The sequence below is a fragment of the Podarcis muralis genome, chromosome 7 (assembly GCF_964188315.1).
Source record: "Podarcis muralis chromosome 7, rPodMur119.hap1.1, whole genome shotgun sequence".
Classification (NCBI taxonomy): Eukaryota; Metazoa; Chordata; class Lepidosauria; order Squamata; family Lacertidae; genus Podarcis; species Podarcis muralis.
The window spans coordinates 88,065,539-88,082,996 of NC_135661.1; the positions used below are offsets into that span (position 1 = coordinate 88,065,539).

Genomic DNA, 17,458 nt, shown 5'->3' on the forward strand with positions numbered 1-17,458 from the left:
GCTTTCCAGAGTTTCAGGTACCTACCTAGAGATGCTGTGGGGGATTAATCTCTGGGGCGTTTCTGGTGCTGAGCTACTGCCAGGGCACACAGGAACACAGGTCCAAGTCGGTTCAAAGCAGCCTGCCTCTAAGCCAGTTGCAGGCAACCTGCCAGGTGTTTAGTCGTGAAATCAGTGAAGGCGGTGAAGGTCCTGTGTGAGTGCCTGGAGGCAGTTGGAGGATGGAATGGCGGCTAACAGATTGAGATTGAATCCTGGCAAGACAGATGTACTGTTTTGGGGGGACGGGGCGGGTGGGTGTGGAGGACTCCCTGGTCCTGAATGGGGTAACTGTGCCCCTGAAGGACCAGGTGCGCAGCCTGGGAGTCATTTTGGACTCACAGCTGTCCATGGAGGTGCAGGTCAATTCTGTGTCCAGGGCAGCTGTCTGCCAGTTCCACCTGGTATGCAGGATGAGACCCTCCCTGCCCGCAGACTGTCTCGCCAGAGTGGTGCATGCTCTGGTTATCTCCCGCTTGGACTACTGCAATGTGTTCTACATGGGGCTACCTTTGAAGGTGACCTGGAAACTACAACTAATCCAGAATGCGGCAGCTGGACTGGTGACTGGGAGCGGATGCCGAGACCACATAACACCGGTCTTGAAAGACCTACATTGGCTCCCAGTCCGTTTCCGAGCACAATTCAAAGGTTTGGTGCTGACCTTTAAAGCCCTAAATGGCCTCAAAGGCCCAGTATACCTGAAGGAGCGTCTCCACCCCCATCGCTGAGGTCCAGCTCCGAGGGCCTTCTGGTGGTTCCCTCACTGCAAGGTTACAGGGAGCCAGGCAGAGGGCCTTCTCAGTGGTGGCGCCCGCCCTGTGGAACACCCTCCCAGCAGATGTCAGCGGAGATAAAGAACTACACAACTTTTCGAAGACATCTGAAGGCAGCCCTGTATTGGGAGGTTTTTAGACTTGTAGAGGTGGAAGGGATCTAGGATCCAGACACGGATGGCTGGCTGGTCGCAGTCCTGAGCAGGTGGGGCATTCCTGTCAGGAGGCGAAGGTGTCATGCTGCAACATTTTGTTGCAGGCTCAGCTTTTGAATACTGTGTTTGACAGTTCTCCTGTCTCCGGAGATTCCCCACCAGCTTGTTGTTAAATCCCTGGCTAGTTGGCTGCACTAAGTTTGAAGAGGACACAAGCCTGTCAGCCGAGATGTAAGGTGAGAGACTCTGGATGCATCTGGAAGTCACATTCTGCTGCAGGCACTTAGAGTGGAGCACCTCTGAGCCTGCACAGAGTGTCCCCTTCTGGCTACCTTCCTGCCTTACCCTGCCCTCAGAAAATGGGAGGTCAAAAGAGAAGGAATTAATTCCATTTGAAAAGGGATCTATTACTGGGCTCATGCTTTATTCTTTTAGAGTGCCTCAGAGCATGTGCAGAGTGCACCCCTGCAAGTAATCTTTTGGGGTTCATCGTTTTAAAGAAACAATCTCTCTCTCTCTCTCTCTCTCTCTCTCTCTCTCTCTCTCTCTGTGTGTGTGTGTTTATATAAATAAATATATATATATTTAAACAAACAATTCCTCTTCCACCGTCCCCTCCTGAATTTATTTGGTCCTAGCTCTGGCTAGGGAAGGGAAAATCTCTCTCTAGTTCTCTCAGTTCCTCCTTTTTCCAATCAAAAGCTCAGCTCTCTACATTTGCACATCAGTTTGCAACGTGCTTTTTAGGCCCTTGTGAAAATTCAGCAGCATTTTATCAGGGATTTGCTAACATTTTTGCACAGTGATTTGTGCATTCTTGATAGGATGTATTCTTGCATGCCATTTCCCTTGCTATGGGCATCTTATATTGCATACTTTGCCTTCGTACGTGCCACTCTGTAAGCACTATTTTAGTGGAGGTGTGTGTGATGGCCTGGGACTCAGGCTCGGACTCGGAACCAGAGGAGTCTCAGTCTGCACCGGATCCTTTGCCTCAGGCATCACCTGAACCAAGTCTGGGGCCTGATCCTGAAGAGTCCCAGTCTGCACAGGTTCCCCTGCAACAAACACCAGCTGGGCCGAGTCAGGGGCCTGAGCCTGCCCTGGCTCCAGATGTGGGGATGACCTCGTTGCCTCCAGCTGGGCCATCACTTACAGCTGCTCCACTGCCGGTTGGGTCAGGGGAGGCTGAGGCGGCCCCTGGGTCTAGTAACCCACCGACGTCTCCCGAGCTGCAGAGACTGAGGTCTGAGAGAAGGAGAGACCTGAGTACTCGCAGGAGGAGTGCTCGCCTTCGGGTGAAACAGGGAGGTGAGTTGCTGGGGGATCAGGACCGGCTGCTACCCTGACAAAGATAAAAGGCTGCCGGACCCCGCCCCAGGTTAACATTGCTGTATGCTAGATCCTGCCTGAGATCCTGAACCTGTCCTAGCCTGGTTCCCTGCTTTGGCCCTGTCGGACTGACTCCTAGCAGAACCTTTTGATTCTGGACCGGTCCTGGACTGTATTTCAAAGGTTACCCCTGGACCCAGCACAGTGTGCAGTGCAAAATTCAGAGCAATGCAAATTTCAGAGAACAGCTGTGATTTGGTTCTTCGTGAACCGGTTTCTGAAAGTACAGGTTGTTGTTGTTGTTTAGTCATTTAGTTGTGTCTGACTCTTCGTGACCCCCTGGACCAGAGCACGCCAGGCACTCCTGTCTTCCGCTGCCTCCCGCAGTTTGGTCACATGTTTGTAGCTTCAAGAACACTGTCCAGCCATCTCGTCCTCTGTCGTCCCCTTCTCCTTGTGCCCTCCATCTTTCCCAACATCAGGGTCTTTTCCAGGGAGTCTTCTCTTCTCCTGAGGTGGCCACAGTCTTGAAGCCTCAGCTTCAGGATCTGTCCTTCCAGTGAGCACTCAGGGCTGATTTCCTTCAGAATGGAGAGGTTTGATCTTCTTGCAGTCCATCGGACTTTCAAGAGTCTCCTCCAGCACCACAATTCAAAAACATCCATTCTTCGGCGATCAGCCTTCTTTATGGTCCAGCTCTCACTTCCATACATCACTACTGGGAAAACCATAGCTTGAACTATATGGACCTTTTTTGGCAAGGTGATGTCTCTGCTTTTTAAGAAGCTCTTCTCGGTTTCTCTTTGCTTTTCTCCCATTTCGTGACTGAAAGTGCAGGGGTCACCTTTAAATGTGACCTGAGCCAGATTCCTCTTCTGCGTCCTTAGCCTCTGGCCATAGCAAACCCTGGCCCCTTGCACTCTTGCTTCCTCCACCTTGGACTTAACCTTTTGTACCAGCCCCCTCAGCCAAGATCTTCCCTGTACTACCTCCATCCTTTGGACGTTTCCAGGAACACACAAAGCCTACCTTTGACTCACTATGTCCCCTAGCCCAGGGAGGGAGAACATTGTGTCTGCAAACCACGTCTCCAAATTGATTATGATCTGGGCCTGACCTCGAACCTTAATCACACAAAGCCCCACCAACAGCTCAGGTGGCAAGCTAGCCCGGGCCCCTCCGTCGGACAGGAGGCAGAAGTGGGCTGCTTTGGACAGCTTCTGGGGCACAGTTAAAACTTGCCATTCAGTTGTTAATGATTCACCACTGGAGGAGGAAGGAATAGGATGTTTTCTGCCTTAGGCACCAAAATGTCTGGGGGTGTGTGTGTGTGATTTGAGTCCCGGACTCTGACTCCGTCTCGCTGCCCTGCCCCCTGCCCCAGCCCCCTCCATCACTGGGGGAAGCCGCTGGGATCCAGCAGATCCCAAAGGAAGGAGGCTGTGTGAGAGCAATTAAGCCGTGTGGCTGGGAAACTCATTAAGCCAGCCTCAGGTTAGCTCCTGCCCGATTGCGTCTGGGAGGTGAGGGGGCGGATGTGTTGGGAGGGGAGTCCCCGTCCTCAGCCGTTAAGTGGGGGGGGGAGCCTGGGGTGGGCAAGAAGGGTCTTCCTGGAAGCTTTTCTGAGTCTCACCGGAGAAGGACTAATGGCAGGCGGGGAGGAAGGGGAGCTTTCCCCCTCCTCTAAAAAGCAATCAAGACACATTAGCAAGAACATCATGCGATTGTTCTTTCAAGCCCTGAGCTATTAGCTCCTGAAGGCAGGCTTTCAGGAGCGCTTGGCCTAGTCACCCAAGGTGAGCGGATCTTGACAGCAGGCGACTAGGTAGATGTTGCAGGAATTTATGTATAGGTTGGGGGGGGGGGTTGCCCCTCTAGCAGATATCATGCATATGCAGCCCACTGCCCAAACCAGCACAATAGCTTTTGTGACTTGTCCCCATAAAACACCCCATCAGTTTCTTCTTATCTATTCAAAGGGCCTTTTCTGCACGATACCAAATGTAACAATTCACTGATATATTTAAAATATTTTTATTGCGTTTCTTTTCGTAGTTTTGTACATTCCAAATAGTACAGGAGGAACCAAATACAAGAAACAATTTTTTTGATTTTTTTGAACAAAAAAAAAGGAAAAAACCTTAATGAAATTATAAATATATAAACATTCCACTTTCCGTAAATCCTCATTTGACCTCCCCACACCTTCCAAATCTGCGTTCTTTGTAATAACAATATCAGCAATTTGTTACCTTATTTCAAACCTTGTTACAACTTTCAGTTATTATGTCTCCGTATTCAATATGTTGTATCTCAATTTTAATACCTTTAAAATAAACATAATATGTTTGGTTCACTTATCTTCTTTTCTCATTTGTGACTTATTTTACCATTTGCTTAATCATATTTACTAAAGCATAACATTTCCAATAACATGCACTATCTTAAGATTCATACAACTTATAATATTTTTGCAGATAGTCTTTAAATTTTTTCCAATCCCCCTCAACTGATTCTTCATCCAAATCTCGGATTCTGCCGGTCATTTCAGCTAGTTCCATGTAGTCCATCAACTGCGTCTGCCATTCCTCCAACGTGGGTAAATCTTGGGTCTTCCAACAATTCACTGATAAATGCATCTATGTACTGGCTCACTGGCAAAACTTCAGAAATTCATATAGACATGTGAGCTCAGCTCCTCAGCAGCCCCTCTGCCTGAGTGATAATCCCTGGCATCCTGATACCTGAGTGCCAGACAGGTAGCCATTCCAGAAAGAACAAAACCAGATGAAGACAAAAGGGTGTGATGAACTTGGCTGGGAAACAGGGAAATGTAAATATCTCTTTTGCTACACTTGATGGGTGTTTGGGCAAGGGGAACCATGGGGCAGGGTCCAGGATGCTCAGATTACTGCCACCAGACCTCCCCTTTCATGATGTAACCATGATGTAGTTTGGGGGGGGGGTAACATGGGAATAACATGGGAACAGCTAATAAAAGTTTGGGTTCTCTTTTGTTCGGGGCTTCCATCTTGTTCCACCTGGTGGCAGGTGGGAGTCCTGTCGCGACAGTCTTCAATCAAGACCAAGCCTACTGGCTGCTGTTTTGCTCTGTTATTCCTGGCTGGTGTCCTTGTTTTTTTGTCCAAGGGAGCCCTCAGATTTCTCCGTTAACAGTTGAAAGACCTTTGTGACTTGGAAGGCGGTTAGTCTTTCTCTCTTTGGGCTTCTCCGCCCTTCCTCTGGTCCCGCCGCTTTTCCCTGGGGAAAATCACTCTTTAGTGCTCAGTCGGAGCAAAGAGCAATACAGGTCGTCCCCTCCATTTGTTCCGATCTGTCACTAAAGAGTGTGTTTGCCCTTGAAAAGGAAATCGCTTGGACCCATTACAAGTGGAAAACCTCTGGGAACAGTGCTTTCTAGCCACAGCGCAAGTAGAACCTTCCTTCTAGGCAAGCTTTTTTCCTGCACCTGAACCGTTGGATTCAAATGACGAGGAAGGAGTTTCCAACTAATTTATTAAGAGTAATTTTCTGAGGACAAGAGCAGCTTGCCAGTGGAACAGCCTCCCTCGGAAGGACGTTTTAAAGCAGAGATTAGATGGCCATCGGTCAGGGCTTCTTTGGCTGAGATTCCTGCATTGCAGGGGGTTGGAATAGATGACCTTTGGAGGTCCCTTCCAACTCCTTAGCTCTACGAGTCTACGACTGACACGGGCCAGGAATTCCTTGGTGTGTCCCAAGATACCCCAAGAATTCCCAAGACGAGAGAAAGGCCTCGTTTGAAGATGCTGGAGGCGGTTTAGAGCCATGCACCCACCCCCCCAAATATGCAAAAGAAAGGGTGGTATTAAATTAATATGCATTTATTTATACATACATACATACATCCAGAGCAGGTATACTTACTCCCTTAAAGCCTTGCTTACTCCATCCCTCGCTTTGTCCTGTGCCAACCATCCGCCCCCTGGTCCAAGGGAGAAACTGAGTCACGGAAGTGGGGGGAGGGGAGGTGTGCCCCCTACTTTGAGCGGAGGGTCGGGTAACCCCCAATACATCTCTTGCCATATAAGGAACTGAATTATGCAGTAGAGCCTTGACGGGTGACCAGTTCACGTTGTAGGTGTGTGTCAGGATCTGAATGTGGCCCCCCGAGTCCTCTCCATGTGGCCCCCGGAACATTCTCCAGGCCACACCCCTCCCTGGGCCTGCTGGAAAGTTTCCACCTGGCCTGGAACTCTGATGATGTTTCTTGTTTGCCTCTCGAGGGAGCATGCGCAGAAACGAGCCCACTGTACATAGGTAAAAATTTACATCCATTGCCCCGCCCACTTTGACCTCTGGCACCGCCCACCTGTGGCCCTTGGGCGGTTAATTCAGAAGAAATGTGGCCCTCTGCCTGGAAAAGGTTCCCAACACGACTTAAATAAATGATTTTGCCCATCTCTCATGATACACCAGTGGCTCGATTTTCCCTGTTCCAGGCAGAACTGGATTCTTCTTTAACGGATAAAATTCTCCCTCCGTGTCCCCATTTGCAACCTTAGTTTTAAAGTTTTAAACCTGCAGCCCAGTTAATAGGAGAGGAGTCCTTTCCTTCAACCGCCCAGGTACTTTGAAACGCAGCCAGGATGCCTGCGGAATAAAATGCAGGTAATAGATACAGCTGGCTCTTGCAGGGAGCGGATGCTGCAGCCCTTGTTTGGAGTGTGAGCCCTGCAGTGGGCGGCTCTGGGGGGGGGGCAGAAAAGGCACCCCCCGTGGGAGGCTCCTAGCCCCCGCCCCATAATCTGGCAGCTGAGAGAGGGAGTCCACCGTTTGGCGGGGCGCCCGTCCTCACACCTGCGACTCGGCTCCGCTCTCTTTGGACCGCCGCCTGTGCTGCCGCCACCGCTGCTGCTGCTGCCGCCGCCAAGGCATCTGGCGGAGCCGGGAGAGTCCGGTCACCCCCAGGACCGAGACGCAGTGCAGCTGGAGGCGGACGCAGAAGACCTTGCTGGTGGGGATCTCGTTGAAGAAGGCCCGGTCCAGGCAGGGAACCTCTCCGTCCTCGGTCAGCTCCAGGCTCTCTATGGCGGCCAGGACGTCCTGCCGGTGGGACTGGTTCTGCAGACCGCGGATGTCCAAGATGGCAGACACATGCTTTTTCCTGCAGAAGGAAGAAGAGAAGTTTCTTCTTCTTCTTTTATTGAATTTGCATTTTATTTATTTGTTAACGTTCTTATATTACATTGGTAAACGTTGTCATAGTACATTACAGGACTTAAAAGGTAAAGGTAAAGAGACCCCTGACCAGTTGTGGCCAACTCTGGCGTTGCGGCGCTCATCTCGCTCTATAGGCCAAGGGAGCCGGCGTACAGCTTCCGGGTCATGTGGCCAGCAGGACTAAGCCGCTTCTGGCGAACCAGAACAGCGTGCGGAAACGCCGTTTACCTTCCCACCGGAACCCCCTTCCTGCTGTTTTTACATGAGTAGAACGCGTCCTTTTATTTAAAATGCATCTCTCGGTCATTTGTGGGGCATAGCAATTCGTTCATTTATTTTTTTTCAAAATATAGTCTGGCCGCCCACATGGTCTGAGAGACAGTGGACCAACCCACAGCTGATAAAGGTTGCTGACCCCTGGTCCAGCCCTACCCCAGACCCAAACAGCTCTGTCCTCCCCCTCTCGCCCCTTCTCCCGCCGCTGCCCCCACGACCAAGCGAGGCAAGGGTCCGCAGGAGCTGCCCCCTGGCTCCACAAAAACGCGCCTTTGCGAGACGGTTTATTTAAAGCCCTGCTGCTGCTCCTGCTTCGGATGTCTCGTTAACTTCAGGAAGCTGGCGCTGGGCCCGTGTAATCAGCCGAGCCCCGTTCTGCCGGCTGCCCAAAAGGTGGGGGCGAGAGGCCTGGCACAAGGCTGGCCGCCGCTTTAATGGGCCCTCTGAGGTCCTCTTTCCCAGCACCGGAGAACCCTGCGGTGTGGAGGGGAAGTCGCCCAGCTTCTTTGGAAAGGCCTCTGCTAATTAGGAATTCGCATCCGTCCCCTGCCGACCATCCCCACCGCTGCCACCCGGGCGCAACAGCCTTGCTGCCACCCCCCATCGTAGCAGGGTCTTCTCAGAGGAAGTCTCGCCTGGCAAAGCGCAGAGCTTCCTTCCTCCGCAATTCTCTGGGAGCACGGTCCGGCGAGGGTGGCGATTCTGGGTGACGGGGGGGGGGTGTTCTTTCCTCCCTGACCTCCCTGCAATACTCCTGTGGCAACAGGATCTGTTCCCTTCTCCCCTGCAAGCTGCAGCCAGGTTGAAGAAGAAGAAGAAGAGTTTGGATTTGATATCCCGCCTTTCACTCCCTTTAAGGAGTCTCAAAGCGGCTAACATTCTCCTTTCCCTTCCTCCCCCACAACAAACACTCTGTGAGGTGAGTGGGGCTGAGAGACTTCAGAGAAGTGTGACTGGCCCAAGGTCACCCAGCAGCTGCAGGTGGAGGAGCGGAGACACGAACCCGGTTCCCCAGATTACGTGACTACCGCTCTTAACCACTACACCACACTGGCTGAGGTGCAAGCTCAGAGGGAAGGATTAGGGTGATTGCTCAGCAGGGCAACTTTGGGGGAATCTTTCAGGGTTCAAGGCTCCTGCTGTGCAAAAGTTTAATAGCCAGAAAGTTTAAAATGCAGAACTCGATCCTTGGGCTCGGACTCGGAACCAGAGGAGACTCAGTCTGCACCAGATCCTTCGCCTCAGGCATCACCTGAACCAAATCTGGGGCCTGATCCTGAAGAGCCTCAGTTCGCACAGGTTCCCCTGCAACAAACACCAGCTGGGCCAAGTCAGGGGCCTGATCCTGCTCTGGCTCCAGATGCGGGGATGACCTGTGGTTCTGGATCTGTGTGCGTGTGTGTGTCTGTATAGGAGAAAGATGGGTTCTATGGACCCAGAGGCTGACTATTAATCTGGATCCATCCATTCACATGCTGAGTGGCTGGGACAACCCAGTCAGAGGGGCGCAACAAATTTCTTATTATTATTATTACAAAGTTTGTGCTCTCCCTTCCTAAGGCCTCAAGTTAGAGACATGGCGCTGGGCGGACTTTTGCGGCAGTTCTCAACATTCTCAAAACCTTTTCTTCCTCCAAGAATTCGGGACAACACCTAACTAGCCTAGAAGGGTCGCGGAGACCTCCGGCTCCCGGCACGGCCAGCCCGATTCTCGCCCTGCCACCCTCTCCAGGATATTGCTACAGAGCCCACTTCCCGTCTGAAAGCCAGCCGCTTGTTTTTCTGCTGCTGGATCTCTCTCTCTCTCTTTCCTCTTCCAAGAAACAAGAAACCCGAAATGGTCCAGATAAAACAGGAAACGTCCGTCAGCCACACTTAGCGGGCAATCTGTCGCCTCCGAAACAATTCCTAAGGATGCAATAAGCAGGAAGATGGAAAGGGAAGCAAACAAGGGAGGCACGATAAGGCAGCGCCTTCGCCCTCCCCGAGTGACGCAGCCGGCTGGTAGCTGGAGGGAGCTGCGAGGGCAGCGTGGAAGCAGGCGGCGGGTATTTATAGCTTGCCAGCCTCCCCTCCGTCCTGGGAAAACCGGGAGTGACTCTTCTGGCCATCCTTGGAGGAAGGAGGAAGACACCCTCTGGCATCCCTAAGGGACTTGATCTTACCTGCCTCAGATTCCGCTTCAGGGGTCAAGCAGGAGTTAGGAAGATATATTGGGAATGCGTGTTGTCAAAAGAGGGGTGGGGTGGGTGGTTGTGAAGGTAAGGACATGAGAAGAGCCAGCTGGGTCTGGCCAAAAGGGGCTCATCCAGCCCAGTTCTCAGTAAAGGTAAAGGGACCCCTGACCGTTAGGTCCAGTTGTGGCCGACTCTGGGGTTGCGGCGCTCATCTTGCTTTACTGGCTGAGGGAGCCGGCGTACAGCTTCCAGGTCATGTGGCCAGCATGACTAAGCCGCTTCTGGAGAACCAGAGCAGCGCATGGAAACGCTGTTTACCTTCCCGCTGGAGTGGTACCTATTTATCTACTTGCACTTTGACGTGCTTTCGAACTGCTAGGTTGGCAGGAGCAGGGACCGAGCAATGGGAGCTCACCCCATGGCGGGGATTCGAACCGCCAACCTTCTGATCGGCAAGTCCTGGGCTCTGTGGTTTAACCCACAGCACCACCCACGTCCCATCCTGTTCTCAGAGTAGTAGCCAAATACCCTAGGAATCTAGATAGACTGCCTCTGGACCTGGAGGCTCCGTAAGAACGTAAGAGTCCAACATCCTGTTCTCAGGATGCAAATGTCAAGAGATCGAACCCACCTGCTTGCAAAATACAGGCTCAACACAAAGGCCAACCAGATGCCTCATTGGGAGACAAGCAAACAGGATCCGACCACAAGAGCTCTCTCCCTTCCACAGCAACTGGTGTTCAGAAGCATTGCTCTCTCTGACCGTGGAGACAGGGCACAGCAGCCATCGATAGCCCTCTCCTCCATGAATTTGTCTAATCCCCTTTTAAAGCCCTCTGAGTTGGCGGCCACCGCTGCCTGCTGTGGCAGGGAGTTCCACAGTTTAACTCTGTGCTGCGTCAAGGAAGACTTTATCTGTCCTGAACCTCCCAACGTTCAGCCCCGTTCAGGAAAAGAGGCAGAGGATGCCAGAGGCAGAGAGAGAGAGAGAAAGAGAGAGAGAGAGAGAGGACCTCTGTGGAGATGAAAGCCACACGGCCACAGGGTCAACCGACCACAGAGCCCAGCCCTTTCCCGCAGAGTTGAGAAACTTTATCTAGCTCCGTCTCAGAACTGGCGCGAGGTCAGGCATCCTCCCTGAGCAGCCGATTCCCCCAGGGGAGCTGTTTTTCTTCCTCTTAGGAAGTCCCACCTAAGCACGCTTCCCTTGTCTCCTCTTCTCGCACCCTCAGAAGATGCGGCCGGGCTGCCCAATCCTCCAGCCACGACCCGGGAAAAGGTGCTGAGCGGCTGCTGACCCCGCTGTGGCCCTGAGCCGCTGGCTTTGCTTCTCCGCAGGGAAGAGGTCAAGGTCTGGAGCGTCCTGTTTCGGGGCCTGAGAAGCTTCCTTGCTGGCCGGGAGCCACGGCCTCAGGTTGCGCACATCCCCACCTGATGGGCCCTTTCCTCTCCTGATGGGAGATCGCAACCTTGATGGATAACTGAGCTCTGAGCTCGTGCTTCTTTCGCACGGAGCGAGGCTGCCTGGCGCTGGCCAAGGGCCCGTTCGCGTGGGATCAGGAGGTCAGGCAAGGACTTGGGTGAGGCCTGGGTGGCCCGTGCCGACAGCCTTGTGGCTTCACAGAAGCTGCTGCCACTCAGAATGCAGAAAAGGAACTGTTCTGAAGTACCGTAGCATCACAAAGACAGAGGAATAAGCTGAAGGAGCGCCTCCACCCCCATCGTTCTGCCCGGACACTGAGGTTCAGCGCCGAGGGCCTTCTGGCGGTTCCCTCATTGCGAGAAGTGAGGTTACAGGGAACCAGGCAGAGGGCCTTCTCGGTAGTGGCGCCCGCCCTGTGGAACGCCCTCCCACCAGATGTCAAGGAAATAAGCAGCTATCCTATCTTTAAAAGTCATCTGAAGGCAGGCCTGTTTAGGGATGTTTTTAATATTTAACGCTGTACTGTTTTTAACACTTGATTGGGAGCCGCCCAGAGTGGCTGGGGAAACTCAGCCAGATGGGCGGGGTATAAATAAATAAATAATAATAATAATAATAATAATAATAATAATAATAATAATTATTATTATTAGCAAAGGCCTCATGGCTAGTAGCCTTCGACAGCCCTCTCCTCCACCCCTCTTTTAAAGCCATCCAAGTTAGTGGCCATCCCTGCCTCCTGTGGCAGGGAGTTCCGCAGTTTAACACTGTGCTGCACAGAGAAGGACTTTCTTTTACCTGCCCTGATCCTTCCAGCGTCCAAGCTCCTTTGAATGTTCTACGACTTCTAGAATTATGAGAGGAGGAGAAAAACTTTTCTCTGTTCTCTCTTTCTCATTTTTATAAGCTTCTTGCAACCACCAATAAAAACTTTGCCACTGCTAATGTTCTAGCGTTTGTCCGGTCTTCCAATAGGAACCTGACATAGTGAGCCTCTGATTTTCCTTGGATAGGTACCAGCAAGGGTAGTATCAGTTCAGCCCTGGCTTGCTCGTATTTCGCACAGTGCAGCAAAATATGTTTTATGGAATCGATGTCTTGAGCACACGAGCAAAGTCTGTCCTGGTAGGGAACTCCTCTCAACCTGCCATCCAACACTGCAGAAGGAAAGACGTTTAGTCTGGCTTTGGTGAATAACCTTCGATAATTTGGTACTGGTTTTTAATGTAAGGTGTTAACTTAAAGACATGCCCATATTGTACTCCTACTGCCAACAGACTACAGATTGCATGTGATTGAGATCGCAAGTCACTGTGTGTATTATCCCATAATCTTTGCTTTAGCGTCTTTAGGGCACCTTCATAATAAAGATTGATTGATTGATTGATTGATTGATTGATTATAAGCTTCCACCTGGAGGAGGAAGCCACTCCAGTATCCCTGCCAAGAAAACTCCATGGACAAAGACAACAGGCATATGCTCACTGGAAGGACAGATCGTGAAGCTGAGGCTCCAATACTTTGGCCACCTCCTGAGAAGAGAAGACTCCCTGGGAAAGACCCTGATGTTGGGAAAGATGGATGGCACAAGGAGAAGGGGACAACAGAGGACGAGATGGTGGGACAGTGTTCTCGAAGCTACCAGCATGAGTTTGACCAAACTGCGGGAGGCAGTGGAAGACAGGAGTGCCTGGCGTGCTCTGGTCCAGGGGGTCACGAAGAGGCGGACACGACTAAACGACTAAACCACAACAACAAATCATGTCGCCTCTTCTCTAAATCCCAGAGGTTGCAACCTTTCTTCATCCCCTCGATCATTTTGGTGGCCCTTTGCTGAACCTTTTCCAGCACTACAGTATCCCTTTTGGAGACGAGGCAACCAAGACTGCACACATTGCACTGTAGATTTGCATTAACGGCATTTATGATTTCGGGACTTATATTTTCAATTCATTTCCTAATGATTCCTAGCATGCAATTCGCCTTTTTTTTTTTTTTTTTTTTGCAGCCGCCATGCCCTGGGTCAATGTCTGCAAACTCTGCAAACCCAGACAAGTTCTTGTTAAGTTCTGCTGTCCATGTTACATTCTCACGAGATGCTGCCTGTTTGGTTTTTTCCTAGCCTTCAGATCTGGGAAATGTTCTGCTACAAATGTTTATGGGTACAACAAGCCCCCCCTGCAATTAAAGAAGGTTTGGCCTCCCCACCCCCACAAAAAATGAGTGCGGGAACTCACTGCACGTCGGGAAAATCTCTTGCGAGGAAGCCCACTTGCAGTTGGATGGCAGCGATGGCTTCCAGCTCTATGATCTCTGCCAGGTGTGGAACAACCTTGTCCAGCCAGGATGAGGTGGATTCCTGCGAGGAAGGGGAGGGAGACAGGAGACGGTCAAGCAAATGGACTATATGGAACTGGCAGAAATGACTGGCAGAATCCGTGACCAGGGAGAAGAGTCGGTGGAAGAAGATTGGAAGAAATTTAAAGACTACTTGCAGAAATACTGTAAAATTAAGGAATGTTAAAATGATGTTGGATGGAAAATAAGTGGTATTGGTAAAAAAATTTACAAGAATATGCAAGTATGGATTGATAACGGTTAAAATATATATTTACAATAGGTGATGATATTGAGCTATGAAAAATGGTAGAGGGTAAGGATTTGCTGAAAGGACTTTTTAAATGGGAATACAAAAGGGGAGGTGTGAGGAGGTCAAAGAATTAAGGAAATGAGACTAAGGACTATTGAAAGATGTAGTTAATCTTGAATTTTTTCTGTTTTCTTTCTTATATTTTGCTATTATGATTTTTTCTTTTTTATATATACTTTTTCTATGTGTGTTTTTCCTCACCTTTTTTCTTTAGTTTGTTAATTTTTTTATTTTGTATTGTGTGATTATATGTTTGTGTTTAAAACTTTAATAAATATATATATTTTTTTAAAAAGGAGACAGTCAAGCAAGGGACATCGGCAGCCTTAAAGTAGGGACGGGAGTTAATTATAGATAACCCCTTCCTCGTCCCGACTCGAGAGTTTATGAACTGCCTCTGCAAAACAAACACCAGGAAATGACTCTTTTTTGGGAGAAAAACAAAATAAAATCAGAACTGGCCTTTGGAACTCCCTGCTATGGGTCACACCCAGTGAGCCTCGTGCTTGAGTGGAGGATTTGAACCCAGGTCCCTCCCAGGTCCTAACCACACCGCCATCACTGGCTCTCAGCAGCTGGCAAACCACACCCAGAATCCCCTAACGTGTTTTATGCTTCTTTAATTTTGTTTCCATAAAGAAGGCTGATCGCCGAAGAATGGATGCTTTTGAATTCTGGTGCTGGAGGAGACTCTTGAGAGTCCCATGGACTGCAAGAAGATCAAAGCGATCCATTCTGAAGGAAATCAGCCCTGAGTGCTCACTGGAAGGACAGATCCTGAAGCTGAGGCTCCAAGACTTTGGCCACCTCCTGAGAAGAGAAGACTCCCTGGAAAAGACCCTGATGTTGGGAAAGATGGAGGGCACAAGAAGGGAAGGACAGAGGACGAGATGGTGGGACAGTGTTCTCGAAGCTACCAGCATGAGTTTGACCAAAGTGCGGGAGGCAGTGGAAGACAGGAGTGCCTGGCGTGCTCTGGACCAGGGGGTCATGAAGAGTCGGACATGAGTAAACAACAACAACAAATTTTGTTTCGCTTTACATTGTGTTGTCACGGACCGCAATAATAAAGATTTGATCTTATTTTGTTTGACCCAACACCCCCTGTGAGCCTCCTCTGTGCTGGCACCTGCAATAGCACGTCCTTCCTGACCTTTCCAGGGTATATTGGTTGGCACCTGTAACTCAGCTTCAGCAAGAGAAGATAATAATCTTTGCACCCTCAGCCATCCATCTTTTTCATAGAATGATAGCTGGAAGGGACCCGGGGGTCATCCAGTCCAACCCAAGCTTGCTCCATGTGACAACCTTTCAGATATTTAAAGATAGCTGCCACATCGTGCTCTCGAGGGCAGGACTCGAACCCACGGCTTCCAGTTACAAGAAAGGAGATTCAAGCTAAACACCAGGAACAACTTTCAGAGCTGTTCATAGAGCACCACCGATAACGTTTTTCTTCCGACCGGCTTTTAATGTCAATCATTCTACCATTTTAAAAGGGATTTCAGAAATTCGGCTGATTTCAAGTTGCCTTTGTGTTGTGACTGGCCGGGTGCAGAGGAGTGGGGGGGGGACCCCCAAGGGAAGAAAGCTCAGAGCCAGGGGTGGTGGGATGTGGTCAGAGGGAGAAGGAGGAGCAGACTGGGGGGAGGAGATGCTGGAAGCTGAAAGCGTAGCAGGATTTGGTGAGCGGGAAGAGGCTGTGGCGGAGAGCAGTCCAGACTCAGAGGCAGGAGAGGAGGCTGGAGAGGAGAAGGTCCAAGAGGCAGAGTGAAGGCAGACTGCGGAAGAAGCCAGGGAGTCTCCCCCTCCTGCTGCGACAGGCTCCCCTCCCCTCTGGTCTCCCAGGACCCAAAGAGGCATGAAGAGAGAGGGAAGATACAGGCATGTTGGCATAGTCTCAGATTGCTGGGGAAGGACTCGGTGGAGGAGGAGACTTGGAGCTGTCGGAAGGCCTGGATCTTTAGCCTCCACAACCGCTTCGTAGGGGCAAGACCTTCTGAGAAGAGTTGCTGTGCTCCTGAGCCGACCAGGATAAATAAAGAGTTGGCTTACTCCATGCGATTTAATGCAGACCTTCTCCTGACAACCGCCCTGACATCGGCTGCCATAGAATTGCAGAATTGGAAGGGGCACCAAGAGTCATCTAGTCCAACCCCTTGCAATGCAGGAATCTCAGCTAAAGCATCCGTGACAGATGGCCATCCAATCTCTGCTTAATACCTCTACTTTATACTGAGTCAGACCACTGGCTTCATCTAGATCAGGACAGTCTGGGCTGGCAGCAGCAACAGCTCCCCAGGGCTTCAGGCAGGGTTCCTGACCATGCTGTCGGAGATGGGATCCCTCGCCACTGGGTCACATTCACCCGGTGCTATACCAGCTGCACTGGCTCCCGGTGGAGTACAGGATCAGGTTCAAGGTGCTGGTTTTAACCTTTAAAGCCCTATACGGCCTAGGACCCTCGTACCTACGGGACTGCCTCTCCTGGTATGTCCCACGGAGGACCTTACGGCCACAGGGAGGTTAGGCTGGCCTCAACCAGAGCCAGGGCTTTTTCGGCCATGGCCCTGATCTGGTGGAACGCGCTGTCACAAGAGACTAAGGCCCTGCAGGATTTGACATCTTTCTGCAGGGCCTGCAAGACAGAGCTTTTCCACTAGGCCTTTGGCCAAGGCACAGTCTGACCCCCTCCTTCTGTAATCCTCATAGAACTCTAGCCCAAAGGTTGCCATTAATTTGATTCTGAATTGATTTTAGAACGTATTTTAATTAATTGACTGTGTGATTTTATATACACTGTGCTATTTTGACTTGTTGTTAGCCGCTCTGAGCCAAGGAGGGCGGGATATAAATAAAATTATTATTATTATTATTATTATTATTATTATTATTATTATTATTATTATTATTATCTGGGACCTCCTGCATGCGGAATAGACTCTGCCAACTGAGCTACGGCCCTTTGAGGGCTGGCTATTTTTACTGCTTTTGTTTTTGATTTTAAAAAAACAAAAGAAAACACTGCTTCTATTTTTGCAGCAAGCTGCCTTGAATGATTCTCAGAGAAGGGGATATAATTACTACCCCGGCTCCTCCTCCTAGAATAACAAGGAAAACATCTCTGGTAAACAATGCCTCGGCGCTGGGGGTGACTGGAGGTAAAGGACACGGAAGAAAGCTCAGTTTTCGGCACCCCTGTGCGGGTGCCTGATGAAATCCGACTATGAAACAGGACTTTCGCTTTAGTAGAAGAATGCAAGGCGTTTTAGCAGTAGGTGAAAAAACAACTCGGAAATTACGTGTTGCCAAAAGTTCAGAGAACACCCCCCCCCAAAAAAAAAAAACAAACCCCATATAATTCTGGCATTTTATCACACTGTTGTGAATTGTCGGTGATGGGGTATCAGTCTGCAGGCGGGGTATAA

At 50.4% G+C, this 17,458-nt stretch overlaps 1 protein-coding gene across 2 annotated transcripts in view; it reads right to left on the minus strand.

Annotated features, from left to right (window-relative positions):
* Positions 1-6,149: 6,149 nt before the first annotated feature.
* Positions 6,150-17,458, minus strand: part of EXOC3L2 (exocyst complex component 3 like 2) — a 50,789-nt gene continuing 39,480 nt past the window's right edge. For both annotated transcript variants that reach the window (XM_077932382.1, XM_077932381.1), the window contains exons 11-12: positions 13,618-13,739; positions 6,150-7,448 (exon numbers count right to left, since the gene is read on the minus strand). In XM_077932382.1, the coding sequence (XP_077788508.1) occupies positions 7,136-7,448; positions 13,618-13,739 (435 nt within the window). In that variant the 3' untranslated portion in view covers positions 6,150-7,135. The remainder of the gene's footprint in view (positions 7,449-13,617; positions 13,740-17,458) is intronic.